Source organism: Limanda limanda, chromosome 1 (assembly GCF_963576545.1).
Source record: "Limanda limanda chromosome 1, fLimLim1.1, whole genome shotgun sequence".
In the NCBI taxonomy this organism is placed as follows: Eukaryota; Metazoa; Chordata; class Actinopteri; order Pleuronectiformes; family Pleuronectidae; genus Limanda; species Limanda limanda.
This window is the reverse complement of record NC_083636.1, coordinates 12,520,347-12,547,722: the sequence shown is the minus strand read 5'-3', so window position 1 is coordinate 12,547,722 and position 27,376 is coordinate 12,520,347. Positions and strand designations below refer to the sequence as shown.

Sequence of the window (27,376 nt, the reverse complement as noted above, 5' to 3'; positions counted from 1 at the left end):
ATCCTAAACTTAAATTAAGCGGCACCGTGTCAGCACCTTGATCCTCACTTGGCTGTGGGGATAGGGCTCGGCAGAAAACCGCTGTGATCACAGCAATACAGTTTCACCTTTCAGACCATATTTGACTCATCGAGAAGGTAGACTGAGTAAAGATGAATGGCATCTCCACTTCTTCTCGCTATCCAGAAATGAAGCCCAAAAATGTCAGCTAGGAAAACCGCCATTTTAGTCTGAGAAGCCGGAGCAGGGTCTCCTGGATCATACCCTCAACCAATAAGGAATCAGTCTTAGCTGCCTATCTGTTTCTATACCATCAACCAATTAAAACCATCTATTACGAAAAATGTATTTAAAATGTACTTTTACTTTTTAGTTTGGTCCATGCCCCATCTGCGAACATCGAGAAGGCAGGATTTATGACCTAGACAGCAACCAGCCAGCAGGAGGCGGTTGAGACGATTTGACTGCAGTTGGGAGGATCTTTATATGAAGTCTTTTTTTTCTAATTAAACAAAATATGTAATGTTGATTTGAGAAAAATAAGCAAAATTAGATTTAGTTTTGATAGAGATCAGGAAGCAAGACAGAAACTAACACTAAAATCATGGGTTGATTAGTCAATGGTGAGAATTTAAAGCAGTCCTTTTTCAAGTAGAAATTCACATTTACTCGTTTTAGCTTCGCTCCCGCAATTTTGATGATTTACTGTATCTCTCTTTCTTAAGTGATGATAACTGAACATCTTCGATTAGTTGGGAAAAAAATAATCAACAACTAAACCTTAAGTAAAATTCGTCTTTATTATTGTGAATGCAAATATAAACAAAAATAAGCGTTGTAGAAGTACTGGACGGAGACTCCGGCGGGATGGAACTTCACTTAGTGCACTTCCAGCATCATTGGGTGAAGCTTGACCCCAAATTTCTTCACACGCATACAACAAACAGAAAGAAGACTCTCATGTTAATCACCTGCTGTGAATGCTATAGTTTCCATAGATTGCGTGCTGTCAGAGTGACCTTGTGGGATGTTGGCATTTTGACGAGCGTGATGGCTGACAGGCTAAGTGGTGGAACATGAATGATGATATGAGATATAAGACATGGCATCTGACCTACACCTAACAGAGGGTGTTTGGCAGTGGGTGCACTCAACATGTTTTTCCTCGCATTAGGCCTCAGCAATTAAAGTGTGTGCATCAGGTATAAGTAGCTATGGATTTTATTATTAACTCTTGAGTGTTTTTGTGTGTTCCTGCAGAGCCTGTGGGTGGAGAGAACGACCCTGACTCTGGTCCAGAGCCTCCCGGGCATCTCCCGCTGGTTTGAGGTGGAGAAGAGGGAGCTGGTGAGTGACAAATACATAACTGCCACACGCAGCCACACAGGGGACGGCGTAATACAATTTAACTTACGATTTAGAGTATCGATTCCAGGCCATTACATTGAAAAACAATAAGAGCCCGGGTCATGAGTTCAGGGTCATTGGACACATTTGATTTCCTACATTGGATTGCTTGGATGCTAAATGTCATTACTTTTCCAATATTTTCCTCAGGATTCTTTTTTTTTTTCAATACCCTGTTTTTTAGCCAGGAATCACTTTCACATTTGCGTCCATTTCTGCACCGTCTTGCACGTAAGTCCCCCTCAGAAGCCTTTCGTCTCGGATCTCGTCATTCTTATCTCTGAGGAGTGGGAGGATTTGAAATGCGGTTTTGTCCACCGAATGCAAAACACAACCGAGTGTCTGTCTCTGTTTGTCTAAGCGCGTATTCCTTCGTGCCGAGCTGCTGCGGCGTGCTGTGTGTAATTGTGGTTGGTGAGCCCAGTGTTATTCTGCGATGGTTATGCAGTGCAATGGCATATAAAATACAGAACTGGCAAAAGCTCTATTAGCAAGAGGATTTAGGTTTGTCGGAGACAGAGGAAGAATAAGAACGGGGAAGATATTGTTTTTGTGCGTGAGTGTGTGCTAAAGTAACCATATACTAATCATGTGTGCTTTTGCAGCAATAGAGAGAATGTCTTATATTTAAAGCTGCTGCAGTCGTTGTTTTTATATCAAAAGTGGCTCAGATGGATGTACAATGTGTCACTGGTAGAGATAAAACCACCCATCACCCAACCACGCATTTCCCTCTCAGCTCATTGTTTTTGTGTCGCAGCCTAAAATGTTGGTGTTTTGATTCAGTCTGACAGCATTGGCTTTGTTTTCTGATGAAGCAAGCAGCACTTAAACAAATGACACTGAATGCTACTGACCCCGCACCAAACAGTGTAAACACAGAGTTAGCAACCTGCTGGTCAACGTAATGGAACATTTAGGTTGATTTCCCCTCGATCAGCAGGTGGTGCGGACCAAAAACTGAGCCATTAGAATATAAGATTTCAAATTAATGAAATCTTTGACCTATGGCTGCTACGGACCATTACAAATATAATGGTTAAGGCAACACGGCCTTGATATTCTGGTTGTAAGTTTTAACATAATGGACCTCAGCACTATATTTTGTTTTCAGTACACTTTCATTAGGGTTATTTTATTCGCACCTTCAGATTGTACATAACTCTTCTCTTGATGTATTTTTTTCCTCTTCTATATTCACTCCCTTCGCAGGTGGAGGTAAGCCCGCTGGAGAACGCCATCGAGGTGATCGAGAACAAGAATCTGCAGTTGCGCACATTGATCACCCAGTGTCAGAGCCGGCAGATGTCCAACATCAACCCTCTCACCATGTGCCTCAACGGAGTCATCGACGCCGCTGTCAACGGGGGGCTGGCCCGCTACCAAGAGGTATGGATGGATATGTGGAGGAAAAGGTTGATGTTTTTTTTTTAGCGAGGCGTGAGAAGCCGTGACTTATGGATTGCCTAATGATGCATGAAGGTGGGTTTTAGCGAGGAGATGTATGGACAGAAATCGTTTTGCAGCAGGTGGAGGGAGGGAATAGATGGATGGATGGATGGATGCGTGAATGGATGGCAGGGTTAAAGTCCGACCGGACGGATAGATGAGTATCGAGCAGGAAGGGGCGGAAGCGGGGAAATGAGATGGATGGTGATGCAGGAATGGATGCATGGGAGGATAGACGTGGGGAGAAATGACAGACAGAGGGCTGGGAGGAAGGAATGGAGCGAGATAAATGATTAAAAATGGCTGGAATAATGGGAAGGGAGTGTTTGATGCTGCTGGTGTATCACACGCTGAAGGGGCAAAATCCAAATATGGTCAATCTCATTGACACACACTTGTATCTACTGCTCCTCCAAAAGCTCCCTGATGGGAGACAATTGCAGGGCAACAGTACGGAGCAATTTCTAAACCAGGAGGAGCACAATTGAAGAAAAACACAACTAAGGATCTTCTCATAACAGACTGAGTGGATCAGGCGACGAGCTCTTTGTCGCATAGCAACCATTCTTTTCCACCGGGAGTGCGTAGATGGGGTTGAATGTTCATGTGTGTGTGTGTGTCAGTGTGTGTTGCGTGCAAGTGTTTATTAGGTTTGTGAAAGAGAGCGTGCCTCTGTGAAGAAGTAGCCCATTAGGGTTTGTAGGATACTTGATAGAGCAACAAAGGCATGGCTTTGCTCAAGTGATTTCCACCCTTACTGCCATTACAAAAAAGAAGCATAACACATAGTTTTCAGCTTCCATTACAATTACAGAAACACACTTTACTTGGCGCTACCGTTCCCATGCATGCAAGTGCGTAAATGCTGTTTCAGTGGCTAAAGATTGACCACCAACTTCATCCAGCCATTTCTAAAGTGTATGTTTATGTTACACACTATAGAAAGTATCGGTTTTATTTAGCAAGAGTGGGACCCAGTTGGAACGATATCTGCAGCAAACGCGTTGCCACTCACATCAGTGCTCATTTTTCTCATCGCAGAATCTCACATGCAGCAGTGCCCCGCGGAACGCGCCTCTGTAAATCTATTAATTTCTCAGCGTAATGCCGATTGACAGCTGTGGAGGTTCGCTCGGCAACAAATGAAGGAGAAATTGTCGTTGTTAATATTCAGATTTATTGCTTAAGTATGAGTCGAGACCCTCGAGGGGGAATGCTGTCTGATTTATTCCCCCCCCCACCCACCCTCCCCTCAGCATTCCATCTCTAATTGGACTTTTCTAATGATTAACTGAACCACTCCATGCCGAGGTCTCTCTCCCCGCAGCCCGACGAGAAATTTCCATCACTCATTGAAGATTATTGATTATTTTCGCTGGCTTTTCCGGAGGTCCTCGGATGGAATTTTTCTTGCTGAAACGCAGCACTTCTCTTTAGCACTACGTGGGCACTACTGCGCTTGTTCTTTTTTGACAAATTTATTTATTTTTTAAATTTTGATAAGGACAAAGACTTCAACTTTTCAAAGACAAAAACATGAAACCCATTACGACATTTGCCTCCTTGCTACTTTCCTTCCTAAATAAATGAACGTTTATTAACCATTCTAAATTTATAAATATTCAAAGAATATGCGTCTTTTTCTCAACACAATCATGTCACCGTCTGTTTCTGAAATATCTCCTAATACTACGCCAAAAGGCATAAACAACCTGACAGCACCAGAGAAGATGCACTGCATTCATACTTCATAATCACGTAGTAATACTGTTGAACGAGTGGAACATTATATCATGAACCGTGCATACTAATTTCTGCTTTTTTAATAAAGGTTGTGGTGTGACTGGAATACTGTTGTTCCTTGTTTCACTGAGCCATTGACTTGATTCATTGATGAGTATCTCCTTGTTTGTGTCTGCTCCCTATTGAAGCAGCATCTTTTTCTCTTTAATCGGCATCGAGCTCTGTTTCTTTGGAGATAGACAGCTGTGTCCCGAGGGGAGAAATTGTGCTGATCTTTTTTTTTTTTTCGCTGCAATCTCCCCCCTTTTACCTCCTGTTTCCCTCTGTGGCAGATTTGAAAGCGTGATAGCGAGCAGGGGTATTTCATCGGCCCGTTGTCTCGCCCCTTTGCATTCTCTGATGAAGATTTAAAAGCCTTTGCCATAATCCGCAGACACATCACAGGTGTTTATGGCGTCGCAAACAGCGGGGACCTGGCGTTATCGTGATTCAGAGCCGACCGGGGGCATTTTTCATCTCATCCGTTTCTCTTTGGAGTTGCTTTCTTGTGTTTTTTTTGGAAGGCTATGTCTGGGAAAGGGAAGAGAAGGCGCGGTAATCAAGGAGCATGATGTTTTTGAAGAGGCGTGATCTGTAACAAGAAAGCAAAGACATGAATGAACATGAAAAATGCTTTCAAAACCTGAGACCAAATTGGCCCCAAAATCAAAGTGTAATCATTTAAATCCTCAAACGTCCGTTTGGCACAGAGTTGGCGTATTTTTAGCAGCTTTTTGGCTTTGGTCTGGTCCCTGAAGTTGATATTAATATCACAACACTTAAACCCAGACAGGAATATTACACCCCATCAGAGCTTGTTGTTAGTTTATTCTGTTTGCTTTTTTAACAAAAGCAAGAACAAAAACTTAGGGGCACTATTTCACTTTGTCAGCCCAGCTGGGATTCAGGTATGACTGCAATGCAGAAAGCGCCGGTGCATCAGCTCCTGGTGCGTGTGCGTAACAGATCCTCTGCATTTTGTTTCCACGCAGGCCTTTTTCGTGAAGGACTACGTAATGAATCACCCCGAGGACGGAGAGAAGATCGGGCGTCTGAGGGAGCTCATGTTTGAACAGGTTGGTAAACATGAGATTAAAAGGTGGAGTATATGTTCCTAATGTGTTTCATATGCAAGGAAAATAAATAACGATGTTTATGATGTTGATGTATAAATGATCTGACAACGCGTTTGTCCTTTGACATGGAAACGAAAATATAAAAATAACCTCGGATACAGCTTGTGACACAACACTCTCAAGACAAGGTCTCTAACTCGCTTGTTCTGCAGATGAAGATTTGATGAGGCTGTCAAAAGCTCAACAATAAACTACCGTGTGTTGGTTTTTAGTGTGACAATGCTTTAATGCATTTAGATTAGAAATTGATATTAGGGTTAAAGTCTTTTTAAAATGGGATAAAATGTTAATGAGGTAAAGTAGATTCATTGGTGATATGTTATATACTATATTATTATGATCATTTTCTAACTTATGGTCCCATTGAGAGTAAAGTAGACAATAAAGAAATGTATTTATTTGGGCTTGGATACTGTGTGATTTGCAGCTACTACCATATTCTGCGGTTTCTTATCAGCTAACAAATATGTTGATGCTAATATAAGATAAGCTAATGTCGCAATTTATCAATTCAGCTTTAGCATATATAACGCATGACGAGATGAAATTGATTTATCTGATTTGACCCATATCATTTCCAGATATGTCACTTGATTCAATTGTTCCAGTAAAATCATGTAAAATATTGCAATTTACATATAATATATTCATATTTTATTTTACCAAGCATAAATATTTTTATTGTATGATGTCTATGACTTTTATTATTTGGCTCTTTGTTATTACACTTTCTTTGCTCTGATTGTTTGTGAATTTCTTATTGTTTGTCGTAAAGCACTTTGTTACTTTTATTGAAAAGTGCCAAACACATAAAGTTATTATTATTATTATTATTATTATCGTTATGTGTGGAAGAAATGAGCAGAGATACACAGATGATGTTGGGGGAGACTTTAACTTGTAGCTCTCCTCTCACAGGCTCATATCCTGGAGTACGGCCTGGCTGTGCATGAGAAGGTTGTTCCTCAGGACATGAGACCTCTCCACAAGAAGCTGGTGGACCAGTTTCACTTGATGAAGTCCAGTCTCGGCATACAGGTTAGACAAAACATGGGGACGATGTGAATTTTGAAAGGAGACATGTGAAGCTATCTTAGTTTTGTCTTTCCTTCAGTGTGTAGTGCAAAATTTGTCAAAAAGTTCAAACTCTGAAAACACTGGCTGCTCCTGAAGCTCCTGATACTTCCGCACCATGTAGCACACATTTGCATAATGCACCCCTAGTGGCTAGTCTGGTTCACTTCCTGATAAAGCCCGGTCAAGCGGCAGCAGAGGCTGATGTCTGCTACACAAACTGGAGGCGGTGGACGAATCTTAAAAGAGTGGAGCAGCTAGCCAGTCAGAGCAGACTGGGCTTTATCAGGAGGGGGACCTTAAAGAGACAGCAGCTGAATCCGAGTGTTTCAGACAGAGGCTGAAGAGAGGAGCTGCAGCAATGGACTATGAGGAAAGGGATTTTTTTGAAGATTAGAGCATGAAAAATGATTATGTCTCCTTGAAAGTTAGTTTGTGATGATAAATCATGTGCAAGGAAGATTAAAACCTTTCCACTTTTTTGCTCTAATCATTAACTGGAATATTTTACAGAAGCACCCTGTGCCCCCCCTCATGAAGCACTCTGTGTCACCCCTCATGGAGCACTCTCCACTAAATGTGTATTTCACTCGCATACCTCATGCTGGTGTAAATAAGCATTTAATCGTGTGTATTTCCTCGTCTCTAACTTGAAACCCCAGGAGTTTCCTGCTTACGTTGGTGCAAGTCCGGTGCACTTTACCAACGGAAGCCCGCGAACCTGCAGGAACTCTGTGCCTAACATCATCAGCCCAGACGGTGGCAGAGGGATTGTCAGGCGGAGGTGACTCCTTTTCTCTCTTCTTTAATATTCTATGTTGTATGTCTGTGTTTTTATTGTATGTATGTCTTTTTTTCATTTTTAAAATGTATCTAGACAGGACCTAAATATACTACATTTCGAAATAACAATAATTAAAAAATAAACAACTAAAGAAAAAAAGGAATCACACCCATCCATCCCCCAGATCCAGGTAAAGAACGTTGAGATTTAGACAAGAACTAACTAACTGATCCCTTAGCTCCATGACCTCGAGCAGATGAGAACTCTTCATACATCAGACGCCAAGAAAAGAGAGAGCGAGTTGGGAGGCTTCCAACATGTGGCAACCTTTTTTCCAGTTGCTATAAGCCAAACTAATAGTGCGAAAGGAGATTTCGAGTGAAAGTTATTCCATATTTGACCAGCCTTTCAGAATCAGTGTAACAGGCGAGCAGGGCAGCTTTATTTCAAACGGCTTGAAGAGATTATGCTGCGTATACTCAGATTCAGTATGCAAATATTCAATTTGGAATATAAATACAGTATATTCAATACTGACTAAATTGAATGTCAGTTAGTTTAAAAAGCACCAAAAGGCTCATTTACTTTAGGATCAGGATTTATTAAGAATTTCTCCTTCGTGGTGTTTGACCTTTCTATGCTTTCTTGATGTGCTGCCCTTCACCGCAGACATCGGTCTTCACCTTAGCTGCCCCCCCCCCACCTCGAACATCACGCTCTCTGCCTCTGCTCTCTTCTTCTTCCTTCGTTCTTTACGAGTGTGCCTCCATCTAGGCGTAGTGTGTGTGTGTCTCTGTGTGTGTGTGTGTGTGTGTGTGTGTGTTGATGTGTTCACTGACCCTACCACTCTGTCTACCTGCGACATTCTGCCTCCTCAGCCTGATCCCAGGGGGCATGGCCACACAGAGGGAATACACACAGTCACATCACCTCAATCGCCAAGTGACATTTTGTGTTTTGCTTGTTGAGTTTTGATTTTGCTTCTTTTCGTTTGCCAACACAAAACCGGTTTACAGTCCTCTGCTTTCACCTTCTTTTAAACAGCCACATTGTGTTTGTTCCATAACCTTTCTTTTACACTTTGACCTTTCGCCGGACAAATACTTGATGAAATGCTGTGATTGCCGAATCGACTATTTCATTCTAATCTGACATTTTCTCTCTGTTTGTCTTGTTCCCTCTTTTTCATCTGACGTTGCGCGGCCCGTTCTGCTGAATTTGTCGGTGAGTGAAACCTCTCAAAGCTAACGCAGCATCTGTTTCCATTTACGAAAAGCTGCCACAACCATCTCTCTCTGTCCTTGTCTCACCCTCAGTCCCCTCAGCTACCCGGCGGTGAACCGCTACTCCTCGTCCTCGCTGTCGTCTCAAGCCTCCAATGAAGTCAGTAACATCACGGGACAATCGGAGAGCTCGGATGAAGTCTTCAACATGCAGGTATAATCTCTCTCTTCCTCTATCAGGCTACATCCACACCATGGTTCGGTTTAAAATCATTTCAGAATCAGAATCAGAAGTATTTTATTGCCAAGTACATTCACACAAACAAGGAATTTGCTCTGGTAATTGGTGCAAACAATGAACATAGAACATAAAGACGCAATAAATACAGCATACATGGAGAGCAATAAAAAATGGGAAACCAGTATATATTTACTCACTGTTTACTTCTAATTTACTCACTTTTTATCAATATTTATACAAAGTAACATTTATTTTGAGATAAACATTTCTGAATAAAAATATATAAAAAATATAAAGTATAAAAAGTGAAGTAAAAAGTGAAATGCTAAATGCAAAACAGTTAACAGTGTCATATTGCAATATGCAATGTAATGCAGTATAATATGATATGATATAATGTGTTAATTTAACACATCCTAGAGGTGTGGGGGTGGAATAAAAGTCCGAGTCAGGTGGGGGTCCCGGGCCTTGTTGATAAGGCCAACTGCAGTCGGGAAGAAGCTGGTCTTGTGGCGGGAGGTTTTGGTCCTGATGGCCCGCAGCCTCCTGCCCGAGGGAAGAACCTCAAAGAGTTTGTGACCCGGGTGAGAAGGATCGGCCACAATCTTACCTGCACGCCTCAGGGTCCTTTGTTATGAATACACCGTTCGTCCACACTGCTTCTGACTTCCTGGAAACGAGGAAGTAGAGAGAGTCACAACAGCTTGTTGATTGGGTCCCTTTCAGTCACGATGGAGCCTTTGCTGATTCGTTAGGCTCCTATCACATGACCCCCTTCCGTAAGAAAACAACAGACATTAGCCTTGGCTGCCTGTGTAGAACGCAACACGGATGATCAATTTCAAGTGTTTCTGACCCTGTTGTCATTGCTAACAGCTGTTGTGTAGTTAAATTCTGTATTTTACACATACACAGTTATGAGTAGGTTATTATGGTAGTATTTGAAATATCTCTGTACACCTGCATGTGCAGGCTGTGCGTTTTCAGGTGCTTTAGTATGTTCAGGGATTTAAACTGAGCCAAAATACTTGTGTGGACATAGTTTAAAAACTCAAAAAAAGGCCGACAGACACCCAGTGCAATCTCTTATGCCTCACCACACACCCAAACAAAGGCGCTTAAGGTAGTAGATTGAATCCACATCCCAGCGTTTGCCCTCATGCTCCCTGCAGATTTCCCTTAAAATACTTTTTAATCCACCCTCCGTCTGTTCTGGCCTCATTCCTCTTCTCCTCTGGCCCCCTTTCCCTCTCCGCCTTCCCCTCTGTTTGTTTGGAGCTTTGTCTGGCCGAGCAAATTGTCGTGATTATATCAAATAAGGACACGATTCTTTGTGCGCTCTGTCCAGGGAGCCTGCTGGAGTTGGGCAGTAATCTAAACTGGATTTGGCCAATTCAGAAAGCTGCTGACAACTCCTGGCATGCTCGTACTCCGCACCTGGCAGGCCTGGAACTATACAGCGAGTAGCATGAGAGGAGAGAGAGAGGATCTGACTGAAGAGATTACCACGTTATATTTGATCATCGTAGCTTTAATTCTATAGATCAAGTACCGTTTCGTGTAAGGTGTATTATCACAGTGTGTGTTTGAATTGTGGTTTAAATTAAGCTTATTCTTGTTTTTCATTGTATATCACGTTAATAACATGTACATGATATTCTTTTGGTGATAATGCAGTTGCCTCTTTTGTTGTCTGTCCCCCCCCCCAACAGCCCAGTCCGTCTACCTCGAGCCTCAGCTCCAACCATTCTGCCTCGCCCAACGTCACCAGCTCAGCACCGTCCAGTGCCAGAGGTGAGACCTGCGCTCTGCGCCACCCACTCATTTTGCAACGTGATACACAGTAAACAGCTTTTAACCGATATCTCAATCCAGAGTGGCTGGCAGACAGAGGTTTCTCTGGCGAGGACGGCGAGGTTAGAAGACAGCTGGGGGGATCCATGTAGAAGAGGGAGATGAGGACAAGGAGGGAAAAAAGAGAGAGAGAGAAAACAATGAGAAGAAAGGCTTGAATGGAAAGTTAGAGGCTGAGAAATGGAGAGAATACGAAATGAGCCAAGTTGAAAAACTGAATTGGGATGAGATGTGGGGACAAATGCCGTCGAGAGAAACATGCACCCAGTGAAGAATCAAGAGCGAGTGAGAGACAATAACAGCGACGTGGAGTGTCCCTCTTTGACCTCAGTGCAATCGCCAGGCCAGCGTTGAACCAAGTGCACCTTCACAGTGGAGTGTGAACATCTGTGTTTTCAGCCTGATCCACATTGTATAGATTAAGAATTTATGATGACGTTTACGTGAGTGTATACACCCCCCTTTGGCGAGTTGCCGGCATTTGGCTGCACCCTCATGAAAAGCGGCCTCTGTCTACAATAAAGCCTTTAGAGAATTATTACTAGTGGGGTCTAATCTGAATGAGAGCCGGTGATGGGTATCTCACCCTCATACGATAGCCTTCCAAGTGCTATCGTCTTAGCTAATGGATTAAGAAAATGGTACAAGCGAGTAGTTGTGAGTTTGTGTGCATGCGATTCCTTATTTGAGGGTTTGCACGTGTCTCGGTCAGCTGTGATTGTCCAGTGTTACAGAGGAGGTGTGTGTGTGTGTGTGTGTGTGTGTGTGTGTGTGTGTGTGTGTGTGTGTGTGTGTGTGTGTGTGTGTGTGTGTGTGTGTGTGTGTGTGTGTGTGTGTGTGTGTGTGTGTGTGTGTGTGTGTGTGTGTGTGTGTGTGTGTGTGTGTGTGTCAGGCCATTTATCATGTTATGGAGCTAGTGAGGCTGAAAGAACGGTGTGGAGTCTTGGAGAGAGGAGAGACTGGTCTCTCCTGATTTGTGGCCAGCATTTCTGGGTAACAGTTGAACACGTTGCTGTTATTTGGTCCCTTATGCGTTTGCACGCGCTCTTAAGTGTGTGTGTGTGTAAACGTTGTGTGTTAACACTGTGTTATCTCATACTGTGTGTGTTTTACAGGTTCTCCCCAAATGGCAGAGAAACACAAGCATTCCAGAGAAAACACATGTTTGTCTCCGAGAGAGAGACCAGTCAGTGCCATCTTTCCCAACCCCCTGGACCCTGCACAGGTAGAACACACACACACAACGTACGCACGCACGCACACACACACACACACACACACACACACACACACACACACACACACACACATACACCGACACAACGACAGACACAACCACAGTTTTTGACCATAATGACTACGGCATCGCCACATTGTTAGTACTACAGCAAAGAATTACACAAACCCACAGACACAAATAGTGCAGAGTTTTGCCTTTTGAGTCAAGTTGTCAATTTATTAGTTAAGTTATTGTTAATAGAAAACGCACATTCCCGCACAATAAACTAATGTTACCACAATACCAACTTGAACAACATGATACTGCAGGTTCTTCTCTCGCTGAAGGGCAGTACGTCACACAATCCCACACACTCCGTCCTCTGTGAGAAAGCTACTGTAACAGAAACTTATTGTGTTTGCTGCTCAGAGTCGTACGTCTTCCAGTCAATGCTGCTGCGACAGTTCCCCTGTTTCCCTTGTCCAGTTGACTCACAAGAGTCGGTTTGATGTCAGGGGGGGGAAAGAATGATTCCAACCTGACAACAGTGAAACACTGCTCGCTGCTAATGGAATATTGATTATTACAAACATAGATTAAGTGTATACATTCTACTGTAATTACAGCAACTGGGTAAAAAAACGTCTTATTTATATATGTTTGAGGATGGATGTGCTCACAGACTGCTACAAACACCACTGCTCGACATATAGATCCATACACATTCAACACTCTTCCTCTCCGTCTCTGCTGCTGCTGTCTTTACTCCATCTATCTTTTCTTAGGGAATAACTTCACACTATATTTATTTATTTATTTACAATAATCATTTATTCCTCTCTGCCTTAAAACTGTTATATACCAGTTTTATATTGTGTTCTTGCTGTGTGTGTTTGTTTGAATGTGGGCTCATTCTTCTGTGTGCAGAGAGCTCCTCCCCATCAGATAGGAGACTCCACTTTACCACGCAGTGACCCCAACCTCTCAGCGCCAGACAAAGGTAAAACACTGTTATTTTTTAATCTCACCTCCGACCAATGACCTCTCTCACACTCCCGTGAACACTCTGAATATACTCTCACCTTTCACCACCAGGAGAATCATAATGCCAGCCTGTGTCGAGTCATATTTTTTTCAACATAAATGCATGAATGAAATGTAAATGTGCATGTAGGGTGGGTGGAGACAACAGTAATGGCTTGTATAAAAACTATACCCAAAAGATATATACGAATGATTAAATACAAAAGAGTCAAAGCAGACAAGTTGCATATCCATGCCGACCAGTGTGAGCTTACTTAGCTGTCCTAAATGCTAGGACTCAAATCCTCAATCAAATCAGCTTATAAAGAACTGCTCATGGCTTCAAATGACAAAATCATATGCAAAGAAGCATTAGCTAATTGAATAGTCAGCTGATTTAACTGCAAAAATGTAATTTAAAACTGCGAAATGATTGAAAATAAATGTGTCAATGCATCACTGCCTGGAACCTGTATTCTCTCAAATGACCAGTAGGGACGACTCCACTGGTTGCAAAAAGAAGTCAGTTTCTATAGAAATCAACAATAAAATGTCTTCTCACTTCATTTGTAAGGTCTGTAAAATCACAGATTGCAGTCCTTAATACAGCATGATGTTGATTTCGTAAATGCTCCCACTTAGAGTAAAATAAACGATTAGGCACATCGTCTATTGAGGCGGGGATACTCTGATATTGACCGCTAGTACTGTCCAATGGGTGCAGGTTGCAGGTGTAGCTGGGCGTGCAGTTTCCTGGAGCTCTTACGCCGGGTTCACATCGGATGCGTAAGCGTCGCGTAAGCGCAACATCAAGACTTAAATAACAGCTGGCTTCCATCCACTCCCATGTTAATCCTTTGGGCCGGCCCCACCGGAGGCTGAAGCCCCGCGCTGCGCCAAGGCTGCCTCGCGCGTGCAGCGATCATTTCGGCGTTGAGTCTATTTTTTAGATAAAAAGACAGGGGGGGGGGGGGGGGGGAGCACACAGCGGAGAAGTTCTTGAAGATGGATGACATTAAATTAATAATTGAAGTGGAGAAGTAGTACAGTGAGCTGTATGATCCTCGGCACATGTTGTATAAAGACAACATTAAAAAGGACAAATGCTGGGACGCCGTTGCAGTTAATGACAAATATCAGCTGTATGTGTGATTACGGAGAGGAATCGCAGAATGACCGCCGCGGAGTTAAGAGTGTCCGGTGTGACCAGCGTTTACGCGACGCTTAAGCGACGCTTCAGCGTCCGGTGTGACCAGCCTAGCGCCGGCGTGCTAGGGATTAGCGCTTACGCGACACTTAGGCAGCGCTTACGCGTCCGGTGTGAACCCGCCGTGAGTCAGGCTCCACCCTCCGATCCTCCAAATACTTCTAGTTTCAAAAAACCATGATGAAAAATGCCAGAGTTGAGTGTTCATGTCATGGTGGGTGTCCCCTTGGGCAAAGTTTACCTAAAAAATCCTCTGACATTTACCCCACGGAGTAGATCCCTGCAATAGAGCTGCAGGCTGCGGCGAGAACTCAACTATTTCTGGTCGCTGAGTTGCTTTAACGCTATAATATTGCATGGATGCTGCAGCAGTAGCCGACAACTTCCCTATTACTCACTGATGCTAACACCACTGCCCAGCGTGGTGGTCATCTGTCTGGACAAGCAGTGTGAGTGTGTAACAGTTCGACCACAGAGCGACTGGGGGCATCTGTCTTCACACAGCTGCTTCAGGGAGCATGTCAGATCACACATACACACACACACACACACACACACACACACACACACACACACACACACCATTATACCAGACAATCTGTCTAGATTATAGCATTTGATCTTCCCTTGGTGTATAAGTGTGATAAAATGGCAGGTTTTATCCCTGCAGGGCTAGGGGACATGCGTGACATTCATATGTATGAATCCATATCCCCGAGGTTGTCATTTTGCTAAGCAGAGTCAGGTGATCCATACATTTATTTATGTTTTTAAGGAGAAATGTGCATGTAAATCGAGAGCTGCTCCCAAGTGTGTAATTAAAACACAAGAAACCTGAGCGGTTTGATTGCTTTTCTCTGAACTTTCCACAAAACTGAACATGTGCAGTTTCTTCCTCCCCCTCCATCATGGCCGCTCGCAGACACAAAACAGGAGCAGCTTTCAAAGCACTTTGTGAAGTAATTAAGGAGACGACGCCTCGGAAGGAGGTGCGAGGTGTGTGGATGCAAAAGCTTCCGTGAGACTTGCGCAGGAACACACACGCCCCTCCATGTGATTGGAGTGGGATCTGTGAATAATGCAGCGAGAGACAGATGAACTGACACAACGTGCTGACATCACACCTTTGTGCATATGACAATGAAAAAATGTGCAAGAATTAACACCGAACCCGTGATTGTATAAAAAAGTGTAATTCGTCTTGAACCTTTAACTCTCGGTTCCAAATATAGCGTCAGTAAAATATAAAGTTAAATTATGACGTAATTTACATTCACCTAGACTCAAAGGATGAACAGATTCGATCTGATATGTTTTGGGCCATAATTGAAGAACTCATATGCTCATTATGACTAAATATATTGTATTAAATCCCTTCAAAGTCATCACTGTTTATATGATCGTTAAAAAGACAGACAGCTTAACTTTTTTACAGAAACTTCTCCATTTAAAGTCTGAATGTCTTAAGGTTTGATTAACAGTGACCTGTAAACTAATGAACAGAGCAAGGACAGTCTGTGACTCAAAGTACCGTCAGTTAAATTAATTTGAGAAGGTTATTTCTATTTATAAGTATTATTTATTGTTCTACCAATTATTAAAAGTTCATACTTAAGTGAGCACCAATCAAACTTAACTGGTGTTTATTTCCACCACCAAACTCCATCAGAATTTTTTGGGTGTGTTTTTTATGATAAACCTTTTCATCCTCCATTTCACACATGATCCCACCTCTCCATGTTGTCTTTTGTGTTGTCCATTTCCTGTCATGTGACTTGTGATGTCTCTGTGTGCTGTGAAGTGAGACCCACACCCAGTAGCTGGAGCCTAGACAGTGTCAAAACGGGCGCCCCATCCTTCACTGACTCTGTGGGCAAACTGCTCTGCCCTCCTGTCCCTCCTAGGCCTCCGTACTCAGGTAAACCAGCCCGTCGCTGCGACTCCTCCAGTGAAGAACGATACTAATCTTCCTCTCTGACTTTTGACACCTGGTGCTTTCTCCGCCTCTTCTTGGCATTCCCCCCCCCCATCTGAGGCTCTCAGCTGCCGCTTCCTTCGCTTCAGCTCACACACACGACGACGCCAGCAGCTTTGAGAAAAAACTGAAATCAATGCAGATTGATATTCCAGTCAATTCCCGGATTTGTATTTTTGCTCCTTTCGATCCCCCTGAGAAATGCATGTCATTATCTCTCAACGACAGTTTTCTCCTTCATCAACTCAAACTGTGTTTAAGTTATTTACTTATTTGCAGATCTAACAGATCCCACTTATTTCCCACTGCTCTGTGATGTATCACGTTGCCCAGCAGCGTTATGAGCAGATGGAGTGTTTTTCGCCTCCTCCCCTCCTCCTTCGTGCCCTCTCTGCGTGGAGCAGAGGCAGCTGTTGGATGTAGAAACAGCTTAAAGCAGCCTTAAGGACCTGCAGGAACATCAGCACGTATTTGATTCATTGATGCTTTAAGCGACTGGCCCTCTCATCTCCCTGTGTGTATGTTTGCATGACTCACGCTGTGTCATCCTCGTGTACAGAAGAAAATGCACCGCTAATTTGAATTTGGCCTCTTTTCTTCTCTCTCTCTCTCTCTCTCTCTCTCTCTCTCTCTCTCTCTCTCTCTCTCTCTCTCTCTCTCTCTCTCTCTCTCTCTCTCTCTCTCTCTCTCTCTCTCTCTCTCTCTCTCTCTCTCTCTCTCTCTCTCTCTCTCTCTCTCTCTCTCTCTCTCTCTCTCTCTCTCTCTCTCCTCTGACTGTCAGCAGGCTCCTTGGCTAAAAACACGAGGTCGCATTCGCCCGTCCCTGTGTCCCGATCGCCACAAAAGGTTGGTTATGTTCCTGTCACTCACTTCCTCTCTCCTTTTAGTTTTCAGTATGGGGGCTTTTCTCCGTCTCACCTTCTCTCCACGAGACCCTGCTTAGCGACAGGTTACGCACGGTCCCCACCTACTGAAATAGCAGTACATATGCATGCATGGAAAGCCAGACTGATACAAACCCTCATTTTAGTATGAATGGAACCATTGGCATGTAGGTGTGACCAGACACTAGAAGCCTATGTAGTTCTTTGAGATCAATGATTTCAGGTTGGTGAAATATATGAAAGTGGATGATGAGTCCTCAGACTCCAGAGGGTTAAAGCAACAAGAACTGAACAGTGGTTATTACCCATGATCCCCAGCTTGCTGAAGCTGCCGCTTTAACATATACACCAAATTCTGTTTAGAATTCTTTCTATTTAAAAGAAATTCCTGGCTGGATATCAGAGATAAACGCTGTTTTTTCATGACTTTCAAGTCTTTTTAACTGACCAACAGCTCAGCGTTACTTCCTGGGCCTGATTAAACTGTGACTATCAGTCAGTTCCACACTTCTCACCGGAGATCGTACCCACTCATACAACTTACATAGAGCATGAACAGACATTCAGGGCTACGACTGGTAAATCATTCTGCCTACTCCAAGTTATTTTTTAACGTGAGTAAACCTGCTCAGAAAAGGTGATTGGCTGTTTTGCCATTGCCAGTAAAGAAGCTTGCTTTCCTGTTTTCCCCCCGCAGGAACAACATATTCAAAGTCACTAATGCACCCAAAAATGAAGTACTCCCTCACCTCGCTGTCTCGCCAAATTAGCCCTTTCACTCTAGTGAATTCAGTCTAGAGCCGGAGCCGATGGAATCCTGTGTCTGCTGCAGAGTCATTTGGAGAGGGAGTGAGTGCTGATTGAATCCATTGCAGATAAAATCCAGATGTTAGTGGGTGTTAGTTGTTTTTTTTGACCAGCGGAAAAGGGGCGTCAGTTAACCATCAAACTCATTTCGAAGCTGCTCTTTTAGGATTAAAAACCTTCCATAATGCTTCTTTAATTCAAGCTGGATGGGATCTTTCCTAAAAAATATGCAAAACCAGATGGATTTATTCAACTTGACAACATGCATTTGTCGGTGAATTTAAATTTCAAAGCGTGAACCCTTTTGTTAATTTTTTTCCCTTTACTGTTCATGTGTACTCCATGTTCCCTTTATCTTCTCTAACCTATGATGTGATAGAACAAGTTTTTAATCTCTCTGACCTCGAGTTTTCTTTTCTTATTGTGTTTATCTACAGATAACTGATTACTCTCGCTTTGTCTCCCAGCTCTGATGTAATGTTAATGAGGCTCTTAGTAGTTAATAGCAGTCTGCAGAAGCAGAGGAGGTCGAGCAGAGGTTAACTAAGCAGTGAATGAGTTTGGTTTTAGAATCTCTGGTGAACCAAAGCTTTTTCTCTTGTTAACTCTTCTTTGTGGACTTCGTCACAAGCAGCAGTGCTGAGCTTCTGGCTTTGTTGCAAGTGTGATGCGTCTTCTTACATGTGACAGCTGAGAATGTGTATGTGTGTGTGTGTGTGTGTGTGCAAGCGTATGAGGTGGATGAGGGAAAGGAAACCAAAGTGTGAGTGACAGCTTGGCACTCAGCACGCTCTGTCAATCAGATTTGTGTGTGCATGTGTGTTTGTGTGGATTGGTGTGCGCCCGTCTCCGCATTTGTGTGTTGCTGCGACAGAAGAGGCCTGGAGCGAAGTTTCAAGCTGCCCATCACGGCGCAGCCACAGACGGGTCCTCCACGGACCTCCAGCTGGCCCCATTATCTGGCACATGCACACACACACAACCGCACACAAACATAGACACACACATCAGTCAGGGGCCCATTACCAGACCACAAACCCCAGGACAGTAGCGAACCGGCAGAAAACTCACAGTGCCAGACTGACAACAGCTGCACATTCTTATCTCCAGAGGTAGAAATCATATTAAGTTGTAGTTTTAGTCTCTCTGCTGAAAACTTGACCAGGAGTTGGATCAGCTCGTCAGCACTGTTTTAAATACACTTACCAGGCTAACCGCTACGTGGAAATGTTTGGTCAATTTTGCATGTCAAAAGGATGAACTATTTGTGTAGACCCCTTGTAGCATGAACAGTACAACCTTACTGATCAATTGCATACTCCACTAGATCCAATTAAGTCTCAGCAGATATAATAGCAGAATGGTGTAATTGCTTAGAAAAACATTTTTGATGAGTGATTGGATTTTTTGAGGAGGAGGAGGAGGGGTTGGTGCAGCATATTGCCTTATTTCAACTCAGTGCACAGGGCCAGCAGACGGGGCGGAAAACCTGCTCCTCTCAATCTGTTCACCGACTCAACTTTCTTTTTTTTTAGTTTTTATTGTTGTTTCATGGCTGTGTCAGCATTTTGGATTCAATATGGCTACATGCTTACCACAGAAATGGCTCACAGAGTTTCTGAAGGACAAAATTCCGGGAAAAAGATTAATTATCGATACTGCTTAACCTTGGAGGGTTTAGGTCGAGGACATTGTAGACGGGTCACCAGCGCAGGGCCGGTTGGACAGACAAACAACCATCTAGAATCAGAGTTGTTTTTATTGTTTTCAACATACAAGTAATTCACAACGGTGTTTGGTGCATAAAAATCATCGTAAGTATAAAACATAGGGGAAAGATGAAGTAAATTGTGCACAATTTAGAATCATCAATTTACCTAAGTTGCACATCTTTGGACTGTCAAAGGAAGCTAAGAGGCCGAACCTAAGTCTTGCTATGAGGAAACAGTGGTTTCCAACTTAAAGGTCAAAAACCCAAAAGGGTTCCCGAGATGAAACGGGGAGATAAAAAAAGCCCTGAAGAAATGTGTTGTATAAAAGCATGTGACAAACTTTATCTAATTTTTTGAACTACTAAAAGCCCTTGGATTGAATCTATCTGAGAAGTAAAAATGATAAAAGATGTATATCACATCCTGTTGTTTGTTCTCCCTCCAGACCTCGGTGCCACCTTTCACCCCTTCGCCCACCGAGTGCCAGTCGACCAGCCTGGTCTCCAACTCTCCCGTCCTCTCCGGCAGCTACAGCAGCGGCATCTCGTCGCTCAGTCGCTGCAGCGTGTCGGAGGCCTCGGGCACGGAGCTGCCCGCGGGCGACCACCTGCCCCACCCGCTGCCTCCGCCCACCACCTTGCCAAACTCGGTCTCCAGCAGCTCCGACGAGCCCATCCGCAGGGAGAACAAGACCCCGCCTCCTTACAGCGTGTACGAGAGGAACAACCCGCGCAGACCTGTGCCGCTGCCCCACAGCCTCTCCATCCCCCCACAGATTGACCCCCCCGCGCTGCCGCCCAAGCCTCACCAGCTCCGCACGTGCAGCATGAAGCTGGACGGAACCTCGGACCCTCGGGTCCCCAGACCGAGGCCTCTGCCCAGGAAGGTGTCCCAGCTATAGATGCTGGTTGAGGCTCCAGGTCAAAGGGGGGTTTGTGGAAGGAAACAACACTGGCGTAATTTGCACTTTTCTACTGGGCACTCAATTGTTTTTTTTTTGTGATCTACAGTTTGGCATTCCTGACCTTCACTCCAATAAAAGAAACAGGCCTACAGATTAACTGGCAGTCAAAAAAACAAAAGGAAGAAACTTTCTTTTTGTATTTACTAGAGGGCATTGCATTGACTTCGACTCAGTCATTCAGCACTTTTAGCTCTAGTACATACAGTAGGTCGCCACGGTCAGTCACAACATATGTTTACCAGAACACAGTTTTTGATAGATGTAATAATCTCAAATATATGTATATTGGTATATATGAGAGTTGTTTTTGCCTTAAGTATTGGAAACAGAGTCTTTTATCCGTGAGTCTTGCACGTTTTTTTTTTTTTTTTTTTTTAACATCTCAGTACATTTGTATTGGATGTGGCTAACAAGGTGCTAGAGGCCTTTAGTATGCATTTCAGTGACGTGTAGTAGACTAGGGTGTGTTCTCATATCCACACAACCAATGGTACAGAGCAAAAAACTCTGACAATTTTAAGACATATTTTAATTCGATATTGATTCATATAAATTAAAGAAGTTTTTAAAAGTTAATTGCCACAACTCTACTCTTCTTAAAACCTTCAAATGAAGAGTTTACCATTGGTCATTGCCGATTATGTGAACACACCCTTATCCTCCTGCATGATGTAAATGGTAACAGATCTTTAGGGGGGTGGGGGCTACCAAGTATTGTGCCAAAGGAAAATGTACAATGTGCTGTAACAAAACTTTTTTTCTTTTTTTAAAACTGGGACCTGGAATCAAGACGTTTTGGAAATGCTCTGCTGAAGAGACATTTTTAAGAATTGAAAAAAATGAATTGTACCCTCTCATCCTGATTGAAACTGTAATCTACTGATCACATGTAAACTCTAGATAAGCACAAACAATATTTTATCATCTGCTCCGTCACCGCGGAGTCTCCATGTGACGAAGACGTGATTGAAACAGGAGTGTCGCTGTCAGCGGTGACCTTAAAAGGCACCACGACTGACTCTATCAGAGAAATATTTACAAATTAATCATTGTCAAATATTTGTACAGTTGAAATTTACTTTCTGTTTGATTAAAAAATGGACGTGAGTCGACTGCACTATACATAGTTGCTCGGTTCAACGCCATTGTCGCAGGGGAGTACGTGTTCTGTGGCGGGTGGACTTCAGACAGCCTCGTGAAACAGATGGACATTTTTTGGTATAAGATATTCATCAATCTTAAATATTGTGCAACATTTTTGTGGGAGGGTGTGAGGGGGGTTAGCTTTTAGTATTGTTTGTATGTTTCTTGAGAAACTGTAAATTATACGATGAGATTAATGTACGTATGCCAAATATAAACATTTGTGTATTACAATTAATGTAAATATTGTGTTTTTAACAAAAATGTAGCTATAACAATTTACAGCTTTGAATGTAATGTTGAAGCAGCAAATGATTATTATTATTATTATAAATGTTCAAACTTTTATGGTTTTGTGAGTGTAGAAGATCATGCATAATGGCACCTAACACATTTACAATTTCAATAAACTGCCCTATGTAATACAAACGCATTAATAGACGGATTTCTACGTGATGAGAACAGAGAGATTTGTGATGGACGTTTGTTTCTACTTCCGGTTTGTGTGGGTGTGTGTGAGGATCTTAAACTAAAACCACTTATTACACAATTTATTATTAGACGTTCTGCCTTTCCTCCATGTTAACACAATTTGGGGGTGATAACAGGAACACAATGGCAATTTAAAAAAACAAGGAGGGTGCTAATTCACTTAAGAATTGAGAAAAACACCCAAGGATGCGTTTAGCTCCTTGAAAATCGAAGTCATCTTAGGTCGGGAGGAGAATCCTGAAAGAAATACGTCTGGAAACAGAGGTGAAGGTTTGTCTACTCTAATTAAAAAAGAAAAGGTTTATTAGAGTAATGGTTCAAAATTCAGCAATTTGAGGAAATTGGAAAACACGGGTAATTATAATTTCTACATAAAATAAGTCTTTAATTTGTCTAAAAGCAAAACCAAGGTCGATTTAAATGAAAACTCTGACTTGTTTTATTATAACTTGTGAAGTAAAAACCATATATTTCACAAATTGAAAATCACAAGGTTAAATATGTGAGGCTGACAGACGAGACATCTAGCCTTTATGTCTATGGCTGTAGCTAGCTCTGTGTTAGCCTCCTATCAGCCTTGTTTAAAGTGAGATTTAATTAGTTTATGTAGTTGGTGTTACTTGCAGAAATGCTAACTTTGGAAAACGGCTAATGGCGATGCTAATATTTTTTCTATCCCCATTTGTTTTTGTTCAGTACGTCACATTCCCAGCACCTTAGCATGCTAACACACGAGCTAACGCATCGAACATGCTGCCGCAAACCTGTTGACATTAGCTTTCAGCTTAAATAACAGCCATGTATACGTGCTAGCATGCCTTAGTGCAAGCTAGCTAACTACTGGGCATGTATGATGTTTGCAGACTTTATATTAATATGTAGGTAAATGATCACGTAACAGCATTAAATTATTATTCTGACATTAATATAACATTCTTGTCCTGTTTTCATCAGTTATAATAGTCTGTTATATGAATTAGGCCAATTTGGTATTTGTGTTAGCCATAAAGATGAGTTCTGTCAGCAGGTCTGTTAAAAATATGTACCAAAAACATGATTATCAATATCACTAGTTTAGCAAATTGTTGGTTATCTATGGACGCCCATTTCTGCCAGTTTTAACATACAAAATAAAACATTTGGCAGGCTAAATCAAACTCATGAAATAAAAACTACTTGACGATTAACTCAATAAGTAAGTAGGTACAATTGTATTTATGCTGCACCTTTCAAAACTCAAGTAAAGTGCTAGGTTAGGAGATTAAAGGAGGACAAACTGACAATTAAAATCACAATAAAAAATAGAATAAATTAAATCGCAACAATGTTAGTCAGTGAGTTGGAGGAGCTTGTGTCCGTACTTCTGAACGGGGCCATTCACATTGCATTTAAACGACAGCTGGGTCCCAAGTCTCAGAGGAAGGTGGTCTACTCTGCCCATGAACAGCTGAAATAGGACGGTTTGATCTACAGAGGATTTCCATGATCGGCATCATCAGCTCATCCTGCCCTTGTTGTCGTCTAGCAACAGAGCTGAAGTTGGACATGACAAGAAAGTTTAAATGTTTAAAAAATATATATTTGTAAGGTAAGCTGATTGGTTTAGTTGAAGCAAGATACTTGTCGCTTGCAGGCGCCATTACCTCTTGGGAAAAGGGTTCGTCGCCGAAGCGTAATGGATTCTGGGATAGGTTGGTCGCGGGGGATCCATGTATTGGAGCTTTTGTTCCTTGGGGATGAAAGGACACATTTGATGGACATATTTGAAGGAGCCTGTGAAATGGGACTGCCTATTCACGCAGCTGAGACGCACCCATCTATGGATTGCAGCCTCTGGAGAAGGCAACCTCTGAATTGATACACGGCTATAATTAGCTTGAATGCTCCTTTCCATAAGTTTCTGTCATACAAAGCCCCATAGAAATCTAGTTCTGCCGCGTGAGGTTCAGAAGGATGCAGTTACTGGTGTGTGAAAGCAGAGGACACATTCTCACATGGGAGCGAGTTCCCTGTTCATCACAAAGTGTCTAATTATCCCACTGCTGCAGTCGAACTGAAGACAGCTCTCACTCTGTAATCAGCACAACAGTTACGTGTTGATTGGACTGTGCCGCTCGACCGGGGGACCTTGGACAATTGTAAACTGTTTAGGCGTTTGTGTAAATTACATGTAGTCCCTCAACGCCCTTGCTCAAAGGCGAACTGCGTGCGCTCGTCTGGAAGTGATGGTGGCGGATGAAGAACGAACACCATTCACCTGTCATCGCTCCTCATAATTGTTGGTGGTTGGCAATTTGACAGCAATTATCACGCCAAGGCACAAGTTCCCGCTTCATCGCAGAGTCTCCCTTTTAACAGGGGGGGGGGGGGGGGGGGGGGCGTACTGCAGCGACGGGAAAGACATGCCTTCGCCATTTAGCGGGACTCGGGAGGATTGTTGTCAGTTTCAAACCTCCTCAGGCTTGTCAGTTGGCCCATTATTGAGAAAGGAGCTGCATTTGGCTGTAGCGGAGACACACAAAGCCCCTCCTGGTTAAAGGACAAGAGAGAGTTAAGCAGGCGACAAATTTCTGCTCATCCCAGAAAGTGACATTTTTGCATTTGGAGTTCAGAGGTAGCTTCCTTACAACAACGGGAATCCATAGCTGGAAGCCACAGAGCTGTAATAACATGTAAATATTATGAACCTGCAGAGCTCACTGTAATTGTGGAGTCGCTCAGCACATTTATAAAAGATGCAGCATTCATTATATCCGGCACAAGGTTTTCTGCGGAACGGTCTAGCCCCATTATACAAGCACTAAACATCCCCCATTTATAGCATTCATGGATGATGATACATAATTATCAGGGGAAAGGCAATGCTAGGTATTAATTTAAAGTTGCCCGTGGTGAATTTTGGAGAACACACAGCCGCAGAGAAACCCAAGGTGTTTGTCTCACTCTGCAAATCTCCCCAGGGAGAGGAGAAGCTGGAGCAGCTCTGCAGGGAGCAAAGAACCTCCATCTAAAGAGAGAAGTTTCAAAGAGAGTAACTCGCAGAGAACAGGTGCCGTGTTTTATCTCCCTGCTCCTCTCTCCCATATCTGCTCTCCTGTGTTCTGCAGCTACCGCTTGGATTTTTCACCTGCCAGCTTCAAATACTCCAGGATGTTTTTAATGGCAGGATCAGTGAAGTTTAATTTTTGGACTTGTGCTGCTCTCAGAGGAGACAATTGCCTCAGCTGAACAGGGAGTTGACTCTTGGTTTAAGATGTTTTGAATGCCGAAGAGGTGCACAAGGCAAAACTAAATCAGGCCGATGTGTGTGTGTGTGTGTGTGTGTGTGTGTGTCTGTGTGTGTGTGTGTGCGTGTGTGTGTGTACGTGCGCGTGCATATATATATATATATATAATGTATATTTATAAAAGAGACTGTACATATTCCTGCCAGTGCGTATGCAGTATTTTTCCGAAAGCAGGAAGGTAGTAACGGTAGTAACGTTGAAGAGAAGAAGGAAACGGTTTCCTCTCTATCATCACAATCGTTGACATGAGTAAATAAATGTATTCACTTGAAAACAAGATCAATGAAGTAAGCAGTTCGTATGAATCTTAACGATGATAAAGAACAAAAATATGTGAGTAATGGTGTTTATTGTCAACAGTGAATAATAAATTCTGACATAGAACAGATGTATAGTAGTTCTTTGAATATTTTTAGATATCTGATGGATTTAAGTCCCTAAATGTGCTCACAAACAGTATTTGTACACACATTGAACCAGCGTGTGTAGCAGTGGAATATTCCGTTATCTTAAAACAATTCAAAAGCCCTGAAGAATATGAGTTTGGGATATTCCAAGCTTAAAGGTTCAAATTTACTTGAAAACTAGGATTTCAAAAAAGCTAATATTAAACCCCCTTAATATCTTTGTCCATTCTAATACAGCAGAGCTGTAATCCTTCAGGGAATATTGATGTTGGAGCAATTTTTGGTTTATTGGTCTATGGGGAATCAGGAATTCCAAATACATGTCTTTTTACCCAAATCAAAAGACTACTCATTACATTAAGGGTTGATGCTTGTAAAATCTCTTAAATAACTTATTAAATATAAAGGAAACATGCATTAATACACCTGTGGTTAATCTGACAACAGTTTTCTGTAATTTTTCCCAATTTAAACACATTATGCAAATTTGATTTCCACCGAATAATAATTGATTATATTGACCCATTTAACGACAAAGATTGTATTTATTAAACCCTCTAGTGCTCAGATCCATAACAAGGTTATGTTTTCATCAGCGTTTGTGATTAAATAAGCAGGATTCAAAAACATCTGAACCAATTTCAATGAGATGAGATCTAGGGATTTTTTTCACTAGGCCGTAACCTTGGCAGAGGTCCGCACTTTTAGAGCAGCCTTCTAGTTCCATTTGCAACAAAAAATAAACAATTTCAAAATCTTTCCTCCATGCGAACCTCTTCACATAACTTTAGTAAAGAGGAATATCAAGCTGATCATTGAATATGGATCATTTGCAAAGAAATAATCCTTGAAATATCTGAAAGTTAAAGGAAGTAATCAAAGAATTTAGGGAACTTCTATGAAATACATGTATTAAAGTATGAAGTAATCTCTGTATGCTACAGCTGTGCCTCATGGCTCTTGAGATTAATTTGTATCCAGCATTTATATTAAAATCTCATCTCATTATCATATATCCCAATCACTCCCAGTGAGTCATCCTCCCAAGGTCAGTGAACCGGGACCCTGGTTATTGAGCTTTGGCGCCCACCAAGGGGTCTCGATCCCTCCTTCCACACCAGACCCTGCGGTTCAGTATTCTACGCGGCAGGACCAGAGGGCAGCGGCGTCGAGACCTGCATCCGGCCAGCCATGTTTCAAGGTACCGCTCTGCCCTTATCTAACCTCTTGCTGTCACTTGCCCTCATTCTCAGAGGGCCGTGTATTAAATTAGATGTTTGGGCTCCTTTCCGTCTCCACTCTCTTG

General features: G+C 42.6%; 1 protein-coding gene across 1 annotated transcript in view; it reads left to right on the top strand.

The window, feature by feature from the left end:
• dock4b (dedicator of cytokinesis 4b) overlaps nt 1-21,989 on the top strand; it is a 109,164-nt gene extending 87,175 nt beyond the window's left edge. The window contains exons 41-52 of the mRNA XM_061071210.1: nt 1,261-1,347; nt 2,620-2,796; nt 5,631-5,714; nt 6,693-6,812; nt 7,511-7,632; nt 8,958-9,069; nt 10,809-10,890; nt 12,066-12,175; nt 13,097-13,169; nt 16,201-16,317; nt 17,159-17,220; nt 20,223-21,989. Coding sequence (XP_060927193.1) covers nt 1,261-1,347; nt 2,620-2,796; nt 5,631-5,714; nt 6,693-6,812; nt 7,511-7,632; nt 8,958-9,069; nt 10,809-10,890; nt 12,066-12,175; nt 13,097-13,169; nt 16,201-16,317; nt 17,159-17,220; nt 20,223-20,678 — 1,602 coding nt within the window. The 3' untranslated portion in view covers nt 20,679-21,989. The remainder of the gene's footprint in view (nt 1-1,260; nt 1,348-2,619; nt 2,797-5,630; nt 5,715-6,692; nt 6,813-7,510; nt 7,633-8,957; nt 9,070-10,808; nt 10,891-12,065; nt 12,176-13,096; nt 13,170-16,200; nt 16,318-17,158; nt 17,221-20,222) is intronic.
• Nucleotides 21,990-27,376: the final 5,387 nt, after the last annotated feature.